Here is a 16,401-nt window from a genome sequence, read left to right as displayed (position 1 = left end):
TGTACGTATTTCTTCAAAATTTAAAAAAAAATTATTATAATTCTCTGGTACACGTAATAAATTCATATACATAAATTCGTACTTTTGATTTTAAATTCACTCGAATCACACGTATATTATAATGACATAACATTTAATTTAAGCGAAGGCGCAAACTTATCAAAACAATCTTACAATTAGATCTCCCTGTTGTTCCTAAGCGTTCCGCAATTTCTTAGCCGTGGCTGGGGTGTAATCGCTGACGCTGTTCCCGATGATTCGTATCCGGAAGGGTTGTTGGGGGGTAGGAGGGGGTTAGAAATCGGAGTACTTTGTTTCGCACGACGCAATATAGCCGCGGCTTGCGAGTCGGCTCTTGTCCGCAATAACAAAGCCCCGGCCATAAGTCGCGGGAGACGTAATCGCGCGAGGATATCGTTGTGTCTTATAAAACTTTTGCAATTTTGAGGGAGGTGTGACTGACGTGTAATAACCTTCCTTCCCTTTCATCCCCTTCCTCACATCCCTATCCGCGGATTTCGCAGCCCCCGCGGCATCGATTCGCTAGCCTCCGCGCGTTCGCAAATTAACTCGGAGTGGAATTCATTTTTTTTTTCTTCTCACATCCGCGCGAACGCGGAGGATCCGCTAACGCAGACAAGTTAAATTAGCCGTCCCGCCATTCTCCTTTCCCTTTCTGCCTCCCGCAACGGTGAACGTCGTTACGCGGAAATTACGGCGGCACGCGAAAATAATATCCAGCTGCTCGTCTATTAGAACGGACACGAGGTCGTAACTAAAGAGGGATCAAATTTATCGCGCGGATACCGTCGGAATATCATGTAGACTCTGCGTTCTGGAATATCCCTTCCGAAATACCTTCAGATATGTATAATAAATAGGTACTGTAATGTAATTATTCGCAAATTTTCATTCATTAACATATGCGTCAAATATTTGTTTACACGGAAAAAAAAATTAGCTACCATAGCTAAATTTTAGCTGTCCATATATTACAACCTGAAATTTAGTTGTCGTGCTTAAATTTTAGCTATGACAACTAATATTTTTTAGCTATAACATTCTCCGTTAAGCTATGGCTAAAAAATATTAGTTACTGTAGCTAAAATTTAGGCACGACAACTAAATTTCAGGTTGTAATATATGGACAGCTAAAATTTAGCTATGGTAGCTAATTCTTTTTTTCCGTGATAGATATCTATAAAAGTGTTTGCTTTCTTTGGAGCAAATTTGGAATACGTGTATCGATTCGAATAAATATCATAGGTTCAAGTATCCGCGAATAGAACACGTTAATAATTTATAACTTAATAGTTCAGCTCTATTAAATTTCTAATATCAATGATATTTACTCTATTCGAAAATAGAAATTCTCTCGTATTTGTGATATCACATAGCAAGGTGTTTTTTGTCGATATTACAAACGCATTCCACAGTTCTATGCACGTGTGGATAATCTAGGATACGTGAGAATAGTAAATTCATTACGTTAAAGTTCATTTCGTTTTTGGGCCGCGCTAATGAATTTCTGGAAAATTATACCTACGTATCTGCAGCTTTTATTGTAGGTGCGTATTTTATATAAGATTTGTCTCGATATTTATTACAAATCGTAATGACACGGAAACTGAAATAATAATCGCAAAACGTATGGAAACAATAATTCTAAAAGGAGTTCTGAAATTGGATATTAGCTAAAATTACATCAAAATCACATTAACTCGAAAACGCAAATAGAAATATTTCGTATAACATAGACGTATTAAAGCGATTGTTCGGAGCGCGGTCAAATTTGATCAATATTAATTCGCTCTTTCGTATTAGGACAAAAATACTCTCAAAATTTCAACATATTTGTTTATCAATATTAGCTTGTATATATTTGATTTTATGATTGTTAACATCGATTAATTATCAATATTATATTAAAAATGAAATATTAAATATTAAACTTTCTGCATTACGTTACAGATTTTCTTTTCTCGCATTTACTTTGAATTATTTTAGTCAAAAATTTATGTAAAAATCTGTATAATATTATATTCTTAAAAAGAATCTATATAGACCTATATAAGCTAATTTAATACACATATTTAAATCTATATATAGGCCAGTTCAAACGCATATTTAAGTTTGCTGTGTAACCAAATATGAATTGTTAATTATGCAAAGGCTCTAATCATGATTAAACAATTACATCGATTTCACTGACCTAATTAGCGACGTATAACGAGTCTTGTAAGTAAAATACGATAACAATGAACGAACTTTACATTTTTGATAATAATGATAAAAAATTGAATAACGAATGTAAATAATACCCAAACCTATTTTAGTGATTACGAACACGTAAACGAAGTTTCTACTTGAATTCAATTTCAGACAAAATTATCTTGTCGCCTCTGTCAAAGTTTTTATGATTTTTTTCTCCCGTCGCGCTGTTAAAACTTTAATTCCGGCATATAATCGCGCGACAAGGTTAATAAGATTCGAGCCGAAATCACAGGTAGAACAAAAACAGAGAGACCGCGAATAATCATAAATACAAGGAGTAATCCCTTTCCTGCTATCGGAGGATATTATAAGCCCTCGGAAGCGTAACGATCCCGTACCCTCGGCTTTATCGCTCCATAAAGCGATTCGCCGAGGTATCATTCTGTATTTAACGTACAGTCATACGAGCCCCTTCGCGCATTTTGCGAGCACCCCCGTTCGATGAATGAAAATTTGTATTTTCGACGCGGAAAGTGATTTGCGACGAACAAAAGGCTAGATTCTCGATACGATTTGATTTTGTTTGTCGAACGACCAAGCGAACGATTCCGATTTTTATCGAGGACTGTCACCGATAATGTAATCCACCGTAAAATGTCCCGTAATTGCGACGAACGAATGTCGCGATTAACAGTGATTAATTGCTCGTGTTAATTAATTATCTGCATGATATATTTACTCTTAATCGTAATTAAAAATTCAAATGTGTTGAGATTCTTTTATACATATTTTTACGAATTTGGTAAATATTGCGACATGAATTGTGTCCTTTTCTTCCATTATCAACTTGTGTTTAATTCAATGTAATTATGCCCGAGATATAAATTTTAAAATTCCACGTTAAGATTATAAATCTCAAACATTAATGTCTAGAATTCATCTTACTTCTTTAAATATGCAGTATTTCACGAAACTATTCGCGAATGATAATAACGTATGTATATAAATGAGGGAAACTTTTGTGAGCTACAGTATATTCTTATGTTCTTATTTTTTTTTTTAATATATTTATACTCTTTGAATACGATTATTATGTTAATATACATATATACATCTAAAATCTTATGCAATGAGAGAAAGGGAGAAACGAAAATAATACATAAAATTATTATTAAATAATCAATTAATTAAAAGATAATGATACAATATTTACCATTTTCTAAATTATTGCATTGTGTCTAATATAGAGAAAAAAAAATAAATTATATGAACGTATCTTATACACAAAAGTAGAAACATATCTCTGGATGTGCAACTGTTTTAATAAATAGGAACGATATATTCAATTCGACCCAAACTAGCCAAGAAAATTTTTATTTTATTTCCACAACGTTTCGACCATCGGAAATAAAATAAAAATTTTCTTGGCTAGTTTGGGTCGAGAGAATTAAATATATCGTTCCTATTTTAAATACCATTAGCGACGTTTTAAGTATTCAATTTTATTTTTTAATAAAATTGTAATGCGTTCGACATTCGGCATTATAATGGAATAATAACGACGTGTTATCAATACGAAAGACGAGGTTAACCCGCAAATATATATATCGAGAATTCGATTAGCGTTTCCAGCTGTACCGTTGTGGCAAGATAGACAGGGCATTTGGGATAATCGCATCCAGCATTCGTAGTATTAAGCGAGTGCCATTCTCAATCGAAACCTTTCCGAAAACAACGAGAGAAGACGATTATTGGGAATCCTTTTGGTGACGCGCCACGAAGGTACCACTAAGATGCGTATCTGAGATTCGGTCAAAGTGGTCCTGGGGCTTCTATTAACAATGAGAAAGGCGAGATGATGGGGCAGAGGGAAGGGGGAGGGTTAAATTCCGGAGGGGACAAAGGGAGACTGAGAAGGAGAGCGATCGAGACGGCGTGCGACGAAGAGAAACTGTCCTCCGCTGTTGCTTTCAATAATTTGGGAGTCTAATGTTTCACCCCCTCGGCATTCGAGAGAAGCGTTTCGGTGGTCCTGGGGTGCAAGAGCGAGAGGGAAGGTTGGAACGAAGCGAGAAGATGCATAAGGGGAGTGAGAGAGGAAACAAATTGACACCTGCACGCGAGAATGGAATCCCGGGACTGAATGTGACGGGAACGAAAGCACCGACGGAGGCGACTGAATAATGCAGGCGCAAAGTGAGGAATCTGCTTAAAAGTCCGATCGTTCAGTCTGCATTCTCCAATTGTCCCTTGTTGCCTACGGAAAAAGAAAACACTCGAGTATTATCAGCGAATACTTTAGTTAGCCAGAAGGACATTGAGATAACGGAAAATGTAACTCTCCATTAACACGCTATTCGATCATTTTGTTCACCGTATCGAGAAGAGAAATTTAACGCGAAATGGTAAAGTGATTTGATAAGTATGGTATTTATCTCGAGCACGGTTTATTTATTATTTAAGATAAAAGGAATTTATAACAAAGAATATAATATTATATTCTGTATGAAAGAAAAAAGATTCCGTAAAAAAATTAATCATTAATTATAACTTGATACGAAATAAATTATTTCAATTGGATTTTATTGTTTAGGAAATTTTTCTAATTTTTCTCATTTTTCTCATTTTTTATTTGTATACACTCATATATGAACATATATGCCCCAAGAAATTTTCATTTGTCTGTCGCTAATACCGAAAAGTCTGATATTATTATGGAATTACTTTTTTGTATGTTGTCTTGGTTTTTTTTCATCGTGAAAAGACAGATTCGCATCATGAATAAATCCTCTTTAAATATTTATGTTACTCTTTGAAAGAACAAGTTATTATCTTGCATTTTTTCATATTGCGCAAATGGAAATTCATTAGCTCCGCCATAGTATATTATACGTACATATCTCTTTTAAGCATCCCCCGACGGCACTCGTCCTCAATTCCGAAAAAAAAAAAAAAAAATAAATCTCCACGAGATTTATTTCGACGGCTTACTTCTTATCCCACTTAAGACATCAGTCTTTCTAAGCCTATTACGCGCCCCTTTTTTTAATATCGTTTCTCTTTCCCTTTAGTCACGACTTCTCGCCAACCCGTAACGTTAACATATAAACTACGGAATAAGACTCAATGTATCATAATTTGCCGCCATAAACATCCACCTTGAAAATAGTTTTGAAGTGATATATATACGCGCGAATCGGTTTATCCCGAAAACATAATTTATATTTTAGAAATGGCGCTGGGATATCGTGCATAAATTACGTAATATAATAATAGATAAATCTTCGATTTAACACGCTACCTCTCTCACATCACTGACAATCAGTTTCGAAATATTTTCGTATACTTTATTACTTCTACATACGCGCGAAATAAATGCCGATTAATTTTCTTCTCAAATAAATAAATGTTTTAATATACAGATTATATTAAATTGTAACAAACTATTAGCAGAATGATACTATCTTTTAATTTTCTTATAAATAATATTATTTTGTAAAATCTTCCATTTTGTAGACTATAACTGAGGAGACAATCTTTTTATATCTCTCTCATTACATTTAAAAAATCATTCATTATATTTGATATTATTATTATCATCGTGAATAGTAGACAGATTCGTATCATGAATGAAGCCTCTTTAAATATTATATTTATACTATTCTTTGAAGGGACAAGTTATTATCTCGCATTATATTTTTCTTATTGCGCAAATAGAAATTCATTTTTTATAAAAAATTAATACATAAAGCTTACAATATTATTTTCTCCTTTCTGCATCTTTTATAAAACAATATAATATTCTCTCGGTAGACAAGTAATTTTTTTATCATGTAAAATAGTGTATAAATAATATACCTAAGTGTTTTACAAAAAATAATTATACATCGAAAATTATTATCTCAAGAAATCCAAAATTTTATATATAAAACCCAAGTTCTTAATTCATACACAAGTTAAATTTAACCCGCTAAACTCTGCCCTTGTCTTGAGGATGCATCAGACGAGGGTACGCACTTAAACGTTCTGTAGAGCGTGGCAACGTCACGGGCGACCGTCAATTGCGCAAGGTGCAACGAGCTCGATGCACTCCAACACCTCGCATAAAATGATGGACGCGAAAGGCGACGAGGCATTCATTATGCGATGCTCTCCGCGTATGAGCGAGTTTATATGTGCGGTCTTGTTTGCGTTGCGCTCAAGGCGAGGGAAATTAAGAGACTGGGGCAAGTAAGCGCGAGGATTACGCGGAACAGAAACACTGGTGGAGCAGTACAGCGCTGCCAGAGTTTACGACTGTTTACAGTTGTTTCCGGAGGTGTTTACGTAGCGTCCGAAATTGAGAAAATCAAGAGGCTCCGGCAGAACCGTAGAAATTGCAGCGGGAAAACTGCGCAAATGCGCGAGCTGCAAGCGACACGAAAGGTGACCGATATCGAAAGGTGTATCCGGAGAAAATCAAAAGCGCCAAACCAAGATCCGAGAATATCTTCTTGAATCCGTGAGGGGGTAGAAAAGGAAAAGAGCGTCCTTTTTATCGGGGATTTTACGAATATTGACGGCGGGTATTGACTTCGGCAGCAGTATAAATCAGATACCATTGGGATATGACTAAAGAGGAAAAAAAGAAAATATAAAAAAATGCTCGAAAAGTATCTCTGCGAAGAGAAACGGTTCGATTTTTAAGGAAACAAAAAATTAATTAAACAAAACTTTGGATGAAAAATAACATTATTTAATATTACTTTTACTTTACATTTTAAAATAAATTGGCACGCTTATTCGATCGTAAAAGATCAGTAGACTTGAGGAAAAGTAATATTTATATTGATAAAATAATATTGAAAAAATAATATTGAAAAAATAATATTGATATATTTTTACTTTATTACTATTATATTTTATTATTTTTATATGCATATATTTACATATATATTTTTTAATCATATTGAATAATTTCAAACACTTTATTGCGTATATTTTTTTCAGATTTACTTATATGAATAATTTATAAAATCTTAGCAAAATTAAAAAAAAATATTTGAGATTATTTTATTTTTATTTGAACCACTTCCCTTTGATATAAAGAAAAATTGAAATGTTTGTGTCGCATTTAACATAACATTACATTAATCAATTTTGCGAAAGAAGAGATGTAAATCGAAGCAAAAATTAAAATAAACGTACGAATAAAAATTGAATGAAAGATCGTCGCAGCTGCAAAATATCGCGATCGAAATAGTCGATGAGAGAAAATGGCTCTTATCTGCTGCGGTTAAAAAAAAAAAAAAAAACTCAGGGTGTGAAGATGCAACATCGTGGATCACGGGGAAAATGGATGAAATGCCGACGGAGAAGGGTGAAATGTGGAAACGAAGGGTTGGCGTTGGGGAAAGACAGAAGGGTGTTCCTTGGAGGGTGCTCGCGAAGCTGCCTAGTTCGGCCGTAGAGTTTGAATAATGCAGACTTGCACAACGCTGCTTAAAAGTGATCGGTCCATCCCCTCCATCGTTTCTTCTCGCCCCTGTATATCCTCTTCGTCTCACCGATCCCTTTAGAATCTCACTTCCAGTTCGTCTAAGAGTACGAACTAAGATTGATTTTAGATTGGGTGGGAATTGGGAATAGTGAGCCTGTTACTCTCTCTCTCTCTCTCTCTTTCCGAAGTAGATCCTTCGTTCTTATCTTCTCTCTTTCTCTCTCCTCTTCCTTCGTCGTACCGTCTGATTTTCCTCGCCTTCCCCTGTTTCCTTCCAATGTACATATGTACACGTACATTTACATAGCCGGGTAATATGTTTATGTAACCGGAAAAGGCGTTGAGTAGATACACTGTATTTACGACCCCAGTCGAGATTTATTCCCTTTACGATTAGAATAAGAATTTACACAGAAGACTTTAAGACATTAATTCTCAGTCTGTCAAAATGATAGTTGATCTTTTAACAGTATTATACAAAGTTTATATTCATAAAGTTTATATTCGCAAAACACGTATTCGAGGTGACATTTTGATGATCCAAATTTATAATTCTCCATTAATTCAAAGTTATTATCTTCGTTATCATATTTTTATACTTTTCGTATCGTATTTACGAAAATTACATAATGAACATTAACATTTTCATTGTCGCATTCATTTCGTGTTCGCGGCTATCGTTCGCTTTTACGCTCAATTTACATATTTTGCTGCGCCTGTAATCATCGCGCCGGTTCGAATGGAATTATGGAAAGAACGTCCTTTGTGGACGCGACCGTATATATATAAAAGCCTGGTCTCTGGGCGAGATTTATCCTACCGACGATCGGCCCTCCCAGGGGAGTATAAAAGTGCCAAATTAGAATGGTACAGCGACTGGGCTAGTGTCATGCCTATATAGGGCACGGCGAAAGCCCGCATTGCGGAATGAGAGATCGGCTATCGGGCTATCACTGCCACCCCTTTCCCCTTTGCAATGCCAATTCGCCAGAGATCGCAATTCTAGATGATGCGAGGATATGATGGGAATCGAAACGATTATTTAAACTCCCATTCGAACCTAATTTCTTGCTACAACTCGCATAAGATTCCGCTCCGTGTCTTTCATCATTTATATAATAACCGATACGCCTTATATTGTATATATATATATATATATTGTTTGTTTATGTATATTATTTTATGTCGTTTTATATTTTTGTCTTCTTGTTTTGAGGAAGCTTTTCTATGAATAGAGATTTCAATTAAAAATTATAACGAAATAGCAATTTTTGTAACATGTATATTTATTAGACTGCAATACAATCTGCGGGCTTGATATTCCATGATTATTTTAAATTAAATTTATTTTATCTTCAGCCTGTTTATTATTATAGTTAGTTGAGATTTGGCTATATTTATTGAAATATATTTTTTAATAATCTTAGGATAATGCTTCTCTTCTTGCATATATTATTAAAAGTTAGATAATTAAATATTTTGACACAAAAGAAAGAAAGAAAAAAAAAAGAAATATTTGGCACGAAAAAAACACATCGAGAAAAACTTGAATAATTTTTTTGAGATATTTATAGAAATATTTACTAAAAGAGAAAAATATCGGAATCTCACGAAGAATATATACATATATTTTTTTTTAATGTGTCGCTATAACTAATGATGACAGTTACGTTTGCAGTGGTATGTCGGCAGAAACTCCGCATTGCAGACATTCTTTCAAGTTAAAGCCGAAATCTATGCTATCATTTTTCCACTTTCATATAGACATTATTATTTATACATGCAGAATTTATAAAAATATTTTGTATCTCTTGGTATATTCTCTCGTTTCTCTCTTTTACAAATATGATAACTTTATACATATCTCTTATTTTTTAATTTTATATTCTATCATTTTTTGATTTTTCTCTTATTATTATCTTTTATTATTTTTCTCATAATTTTGTACTTGCATTAAATGCGCAACTGTTCGAGAAACCGAACGAATTCTAAAAACATATTCTGTAATGTTTTTCGTGGTCTTATAAGAGAAAAAAAATAAAACAAAAAATAACTTTGAGTACTATTACTAACACAATTTAATCATGGATATGCTTTTGTTTAGTCGTGGATGGAAATCGGGAATGAATTTTTTGCGAACTGGAGAAGATAAACGAGATAATAGCCGATGAAGTGCATTTTGAAAATTCAGTGTGCAATGTTCGAGCTGCAGCACTACAACAAACTAGTCGCAATCTCCGTCCATGATTTTTTATGACAATTACACAGCTCGTTCGACTCGCCATCATTATTCATCGAGCAAAAATCTGAATAAAACAACCAACGTTAAAATCACGTTAAAAGCTTTCTGCCTTTTTCTGTCGAAACAATTTTACATTTCCCTCGTTGCCACCTGTACGTCTCTCTTTTTCTCTCTTTAAATCTATCTATCTCTCTATCTCGTCATTTTGCCCTTTTGACTTTCACATTTTCTTTCGCCATATCCCTGCTTTTCCTATCTATCGCTTCGGTCTTCTATAATTCACCTTCTAGCGTTGAAAAGCGCGCGCGAGTAGATGTGAAACGTGGTGCAATGAAAGAGACAGTGGAAGAAAGGTGAACGAATGAAGCACGAAGAAGCACCTTGGAAATAAATTTCACAGTCGGAGTTCATGGAAAGTGCCGGTAGCCTTTAACGTAACACATCGAAATGCTCTCTCGTTCCCTTCGTGTGTGATGTATGTATGTAAGAGTTGGTACGAAGGAAGGGGAAAATGGGCGAATTCTCGGATAAAAAGGATTAATTGTTCTTTCCATCGTTTTTTTTTTATACTGAAAAACCGATACAACGATTCATTATCCAAAACTGTGAGTAAGGAATAAGCGCAATTGAAGCGAAATCGATCGACAGGAAAATTTCTGCTCGTATATCGCTTGCCATTTCGAGAGATATATTTGTTTCAAAGACCTATGATTAAAAGTAAAATATTTTAATTTGGACATTTTTATCTACTTGTATACGAATCGAATGACTGGCGCGTGAGAATATAATCATCCCAAATTGGAGATATTTATAAAATATGAATTATGTAAATATATTAACAAAATATTATTATTTATACAGATATATTATTCGAGTATTTTAAAAGGATAAAATTATTATCTTCTCTATATACATATATTCGGAATATATTAAAATAGAAATTTTAGTGGCCAAACCATTTCTACTAAATTAACTTGTTAAATATATAAAGATATTTATAAAACGTTACTGATCAAATCACATCTTTTCATCTATTATTCATATTCTTTCGTGATTCCTGGATAGACCGAAATCGGCGCACGTTTACCATCGATCGTTTACTATAAACTATAAAAGATCAGAACATGAATTTGTCAGGACGGTTCCGCATGGCGGAAGTGAATTTTCGAAATCTGCTTGTTTTAGGCGCGGAGACGTGCCGAGAATTTCGACGAACGGATGCGTGACTGGTCAAATTTCTATCGCACATATATATTTGCAAACTTATTGATCGGAATAAGGCGATCGATACGCAAAGGCGTCAGAGTGTCTGAAGCGCGTTTTACGTTTCCACTCTAGGAGACCATTACAGACGTCGATTACTGCTGGTAGTCGGCTCGGATGACACATTTATGAGCGAAATAAAAGTCTCGACAACAGGAGACAGGGGGTTGTAATGGGGGCAATGCAATGGCGCGTTGGGAAACAAGTCAAGCCCGCGGAATAATGTCTCTCAGACAAAGCGTCGTTACGGAGAAAAATCGCTTTAAATATGCATTGAACGTATGTCATTGCGAGATAATCGAGATAGCGCATAAATGAGCATACTAATGATACTAACATAAAATTTAATGTATAATACGTTTTAAATAAAACTTGGGAGTAAATGGAGTGTCTCTTATACGATAAATACTTTTGCGTCATTTTTAATTTAATATATTCTTAATGCATAAAAATATCAACTTAATTGATTTATTTTATCTTTCAGAACGCTGGCTGGGGAGAATGGTCATCATGGTCGAAGTGGTCGCCATGTACGAGGTAAGTAAACATATTGCTTCAATTTTAATAAAATTTTGCAGTGTCCTAAGAAAATCTTATCTTTATATCATCATATAATTACAATCATATAGAATGTATTTTAATAATTTTTGCGATTAAAATCGACACAAATGATTACAAGCATGAAAAAAGAGATATGTATTCTAGAATTACTATATATCGTATTCTATCATTATCTGATATTTTCTCTTCGTAATAAAGTATTTCTAATAAAACGCGTATCTGTGTACACGCGAGACAAAAGTTTCTGTTTTTCTCGATCAAGAGATCGTATTCGAAAAACAAACTCGGTCGATAGGAAAAATGCTACATTCGTCGTGCCACATATATTGTTTGGTAACAGCGCGACTAAAAGGGCTTCCAGCACAACGATCTGATCGGTCTTTCGCATGCAAGACATGATCCAATTCCCGCGATTTCTCATCGCCTGTGTTTCGTACGGTTTCTAATATTGAGTCTCCTGCCGGGTAACGCAGCCGGAATGTTAAGCGTTCCGGAACTCATTTTGGCGGCCACCACCGGCAATAAGTTTGTTCTCTCTCAACTCTCACCCCGCTCGTTTTTCAGTTATACAGAAGTGGCTGGAACTGCGAGACGTAGCAATTTATGGCACTTACAACTTGCGAACTACACTTGGCCGGGCAAGCTTATTGTGTGATCTACAGCATTCTACTTATTGATGTTTCTGTACGCTACCTGTACATATTCTTCGTCTCCATTACAATCTCAATTACTGCGTTACCGCTAATCAGAAGCATGCGCGCTGATGACGCGATTATGTAGATTTTGTAGATAATGTAATTAATGTGATTGTACAATATGATTTTATTTATTACTGAAAATGATAATACACTGCCCGTAACAACTTATTATCATATATAATAAATACACAGCCTTTAGGTTATTCAATTAGTGTTATAAAGTTAATATAATGATAAATAATAGAGGATATAGGCTACATTGCACATTGTGCTTGATGCATTATTTATGAACAGATTAAAAATTTTAACTGTATCTCGATATTTACGTAATTACAAAGCTTCAACAATTGAAATTAATCAGTATATATATAATATATGTATGCCATGTATTATTATTCCAATTAACTAATTGTTTGCGCATCAGTTATTGTTCAAAGCAGATAATTACTCTTTGTATATAATAATGCAGTCGGTATCAACTTTTCTAAAATTAGATCCAAGTCGTGATCGATTTATAACTGCTATAAATAATCCACTGATTCGTTTTTACGTACAAACAATGGGCTTTATGTATGTAAAGTGGAATATATGGAGAGTTTTTGCTTTTTAACCATTGATATTATTCGCGTTCTGCCAAATTAAGAATACTCTGTCACCTCGCGCTTATTTTTCTACTTTACGATCGTTTTCCATCCATTAGTTATGTTGCCCTCTCTTTCTCGAATCAAATCGTTTCTAAAAATTTCTCAGCACGACATTATCACTTTGACATATACGTCTCTTCTGAATCTACTTCTATTTACAGCTTTAGAGAACTATATCTGCTTAATGCTACTTCATAATTTAGAAGACTACTCGATTTTACATTGGAACAGATATTTCAAATAACTGCAATTGAAATCTTTTTCGGTTTTAACGTATTGATTGAGCAAGAACACTTAACATTATAAATGAATGACACTTTCATTTTAGTAGCAAGTATGTTTTGCACCAATCTCGGAGTGTGGAACTAACTTATATACTCGTAGGAAATAATGCAATTTTCCAGCGAATAAAAATCGCTCGTGGAATTAGCGTGAAGTGGTGAAAATTGAATTAACTAATTGTGTGTCGCGTCGGCACGCGGCGGTGAAATGTAATTAAAGTTTTGACGATTTCAGCGCGACTTGATTAAAAGTTTATTGGGGATAAGCGTGCGTGGAAAAGATGCGCGGTTGAAGTGCGGTCAAAAATAATTCGCAGTCATTATTCAGTTGATAATTCACCGATAAATATTTCCGCCTGTCTTTTTTTAGGACGTGCGGTGGTGGGATCTCGCGTCAACAGCGTCGATGCAGACGTAAACCGTGCAAAGGCAGAGCCTGGACCACCAAATATAAAATCTGTAATCTTGAGGTGAGTGTTTTTGAATATTAATTTAACTTGCATTAGAATATCTTTCTCAAAATAATTCTCGTCATCTTTATTTCTCATATGTTTGCTATAATAAATCTTATCAACCAACACTGTCACTGAATTTTCTGAAATAACAAATTGAATTAAAAATAGGACAAATTGAATCAGTGGATTATGTTTAATTGAAATATTTAAAATAAACTAGGTTAAAATAAAAGCTGTGCTAATAATAAATAAATAAATAAATTTTAATATGCAAAGATGCGAAAACCGTTCTATCAAAAAATCGATTTTACCGAATTGAATTTTAAATTGATCAAAGCGTGCTACCAATAAAAAAATAGATTAGTGACGCGATTCTATGTTCAACATCGCATATTTTCGCTCGATTACAGTCAGGTCGAATATAGAATGACGATGCCAAGAACAAAATTATACTACATCGTTAAAATAACTTTTGAAAGTGATTGACATTCTCTTATAAAACAGAGAAAAATCGTTATTCTCGAATCGTTTTTCAACGCGATAGAAAATATATACAACAAAAACCCGCGAGTAGCAACGCTTTTCGCTTTAACCGCAATGTATTCAAAGCGAATGTTACAAAGTAGTTCTCGATGTGGTGAAACTACGATTGATTTTCCGTTATGCAAATATATAGAGATGCATTCTGGATCTCTGGCTGGTGACTTTTTCTCCCCATACATATTCTTTTTATACACGTATTCCTATCCCCGATACGGAGTGCAAAGCAATTAACTTTATCTACAATTTAAAATAATGTGTCTCTGTGGTAAAAGAGCGTGATGTAATCGCGTGTGTACACACGTTTAAAATATACATACACCTAAACACATTTAATTCATAGCTTTAACCGTTCTCGCATATTAATCAAGCGTTTAATCGCGATACATTTAACAGTGACATTGCTACTTTACGCTCATTGGGCGAGTGAGAGCGCATAAAATATCGTTGATGCAAATGGATCGCGTCGATTGCGAATTAAATGACATTTATTGTCGCAAATCGTTCTTAAATATTTCAATGCACCAATATCCCAGTACCAATATTATACCAACCGGGACGTAAATTGGATATACATGATGAATTCGATATTGGTGCAATAACAGCCGACAGCGCTTTCTCTCGTGAATATAAGCACGTTTTGCGCCGCGGCTGTACGACCAATACGCACTCTCTGCATTTATCCGGAGTAACCCCCGACGGGATGTCAGGGATGCTGCTGCAGCTGACCCGACCTACATTCGTATTTGGGACAAGTTTGAAGGTGTGAATGCAGCTGACGTACGTATTGGACAGTTCCGCCTCGTCGACGCCTTCCGCATCCGATCGATATCGACCGATCCGGATTTTCTTTTTCTCTTAACTAGAATTAATCAGAACGATGCCGTATTTGTAGAACAGATATATACATATGTATATATGTAAGTACAAGGAAAATTGCGAATAATTAACCCGAATCAAGAGAGATTCAAGAGATATATTATTATTAATTCATGCTAAAACAATTATGCTCTGAATTGCGCGATTGTATTCGCGTGATTGTCGGAATATCTAACAAGAACATCTCCTATACACGTGTGAGCGTTCAGCGCGTTCTGCACAAACATATTTATGATAATTAGCTAAATCGCTTTTTTTACCTTGATCTGAATTAACGAAACAGAAACAAAAGAAAAAAGAAAAATTACCACATTAATCCATTGAATCTCAGGTGACGAATGTCTTTCATACTTACTCGAAATTCCGAATAAATCACACGTCGATCGAGACTGACGTGTCAAAATCGATAGAGATAGATAGAGATGGTTCAACCGGATTCATTCCGTGTGTGATCGCGACGTGATGGCAGGCTTCTTCCCGCGAGTATATATTTGACGAAACTACAATTCCATACATCACTTCCCACGTCGCATATCAATCAATTGTTACTATGCGGTCTGATAATATGTATGTGTATTAACATTATTTTGTCAATACTTATTCTAGCAAGGGCGAAAAATACGAATTAAAATATTTGCAATTTATTGAATAATATTTTCACGACTAATTAGAAAGTAAAATTTAAGGACATTTTTTTCTTGCATATTGAAGCTATAAGAACGCTTCTACACGAGTGAAAAAAAAATGAATACAGTTAATTATTATTTAATTAATTTCTCATGTCTTTGCAGTGTGTAAATGATTGAGAAAAAGATTGGATAAAATGTCTTGCATTTTTTTTCTATTATATTCGTTAAGCTAAAAAAATCTCAAGGGCTGCGCTTATTGAATTTCATATCATTAGAGCTACTCTGTTTTATTATCATCAGTCTTATATGCAAATTTTTGAATGAAAAACATACGTCCTTTGTGCAAAAAATTTACCTAAAATGTATTATATTTTTTATGAAAAATTTTGATGATTTTTGACACATAAATGTCAACAATTATTCGTAAGAAAATACTTTCCAAGTTTGCGTTGGAATGCATCAGATAGCGACACAAACGATGCCGCTTTTCGTACCGATTAACACGCTGGTCACATT

The 16,401-nt window shown here is 34.5% G+C and overlaps 1 protein-coding gene across 1 annotated transcript in view; it reads left to right on the top strand.

The window, feature by feature from the left end:
- Positions 1-16,401, top strand: part of nolo (ADAMTS-like no long nerve cord) — a 196,717-nt gene that overhangs the window by 123,756 nt on the left and 56,560 nt on the right. The window contains exons 3-4 of the mRNA XM_085480263.1: positions 11,683-11,735; positions 13,753-13,852. Of these exons, the coding sequence (XP_085336389.1) occupies positions 11,683-11,735; positions 13,753-13,852 (153 nt within the window). The remainder of the gene's footprint in view (positions 1-11,682; positions 11,736-13,752; positions 13,853-16,401) is intronic.

The sequence above is a fragment of the Nylanderia fulva genome, unplaced genomic scaffold (genome assembly GCF_048542155.1).
Source record: "Nylanderia fulva isolate GAGA-0341 unplaced genomic scaffold, ASM4854215v1 Scaffold14, whole genome shotgun sequence".
Classification (NCBI taxonomy): domain Eukaryota; kingdom Metazoa; phylum Arthropoda; class Insecta; order Hymenoptera; family Formicidae; genus Nylanderia; species Nylanderia fulva.
The sequence above is the reverse complement of the archived record's forward strand: the minus strand, read 5'-3'. Positions and strand labels throughout refer to the sequence as shown.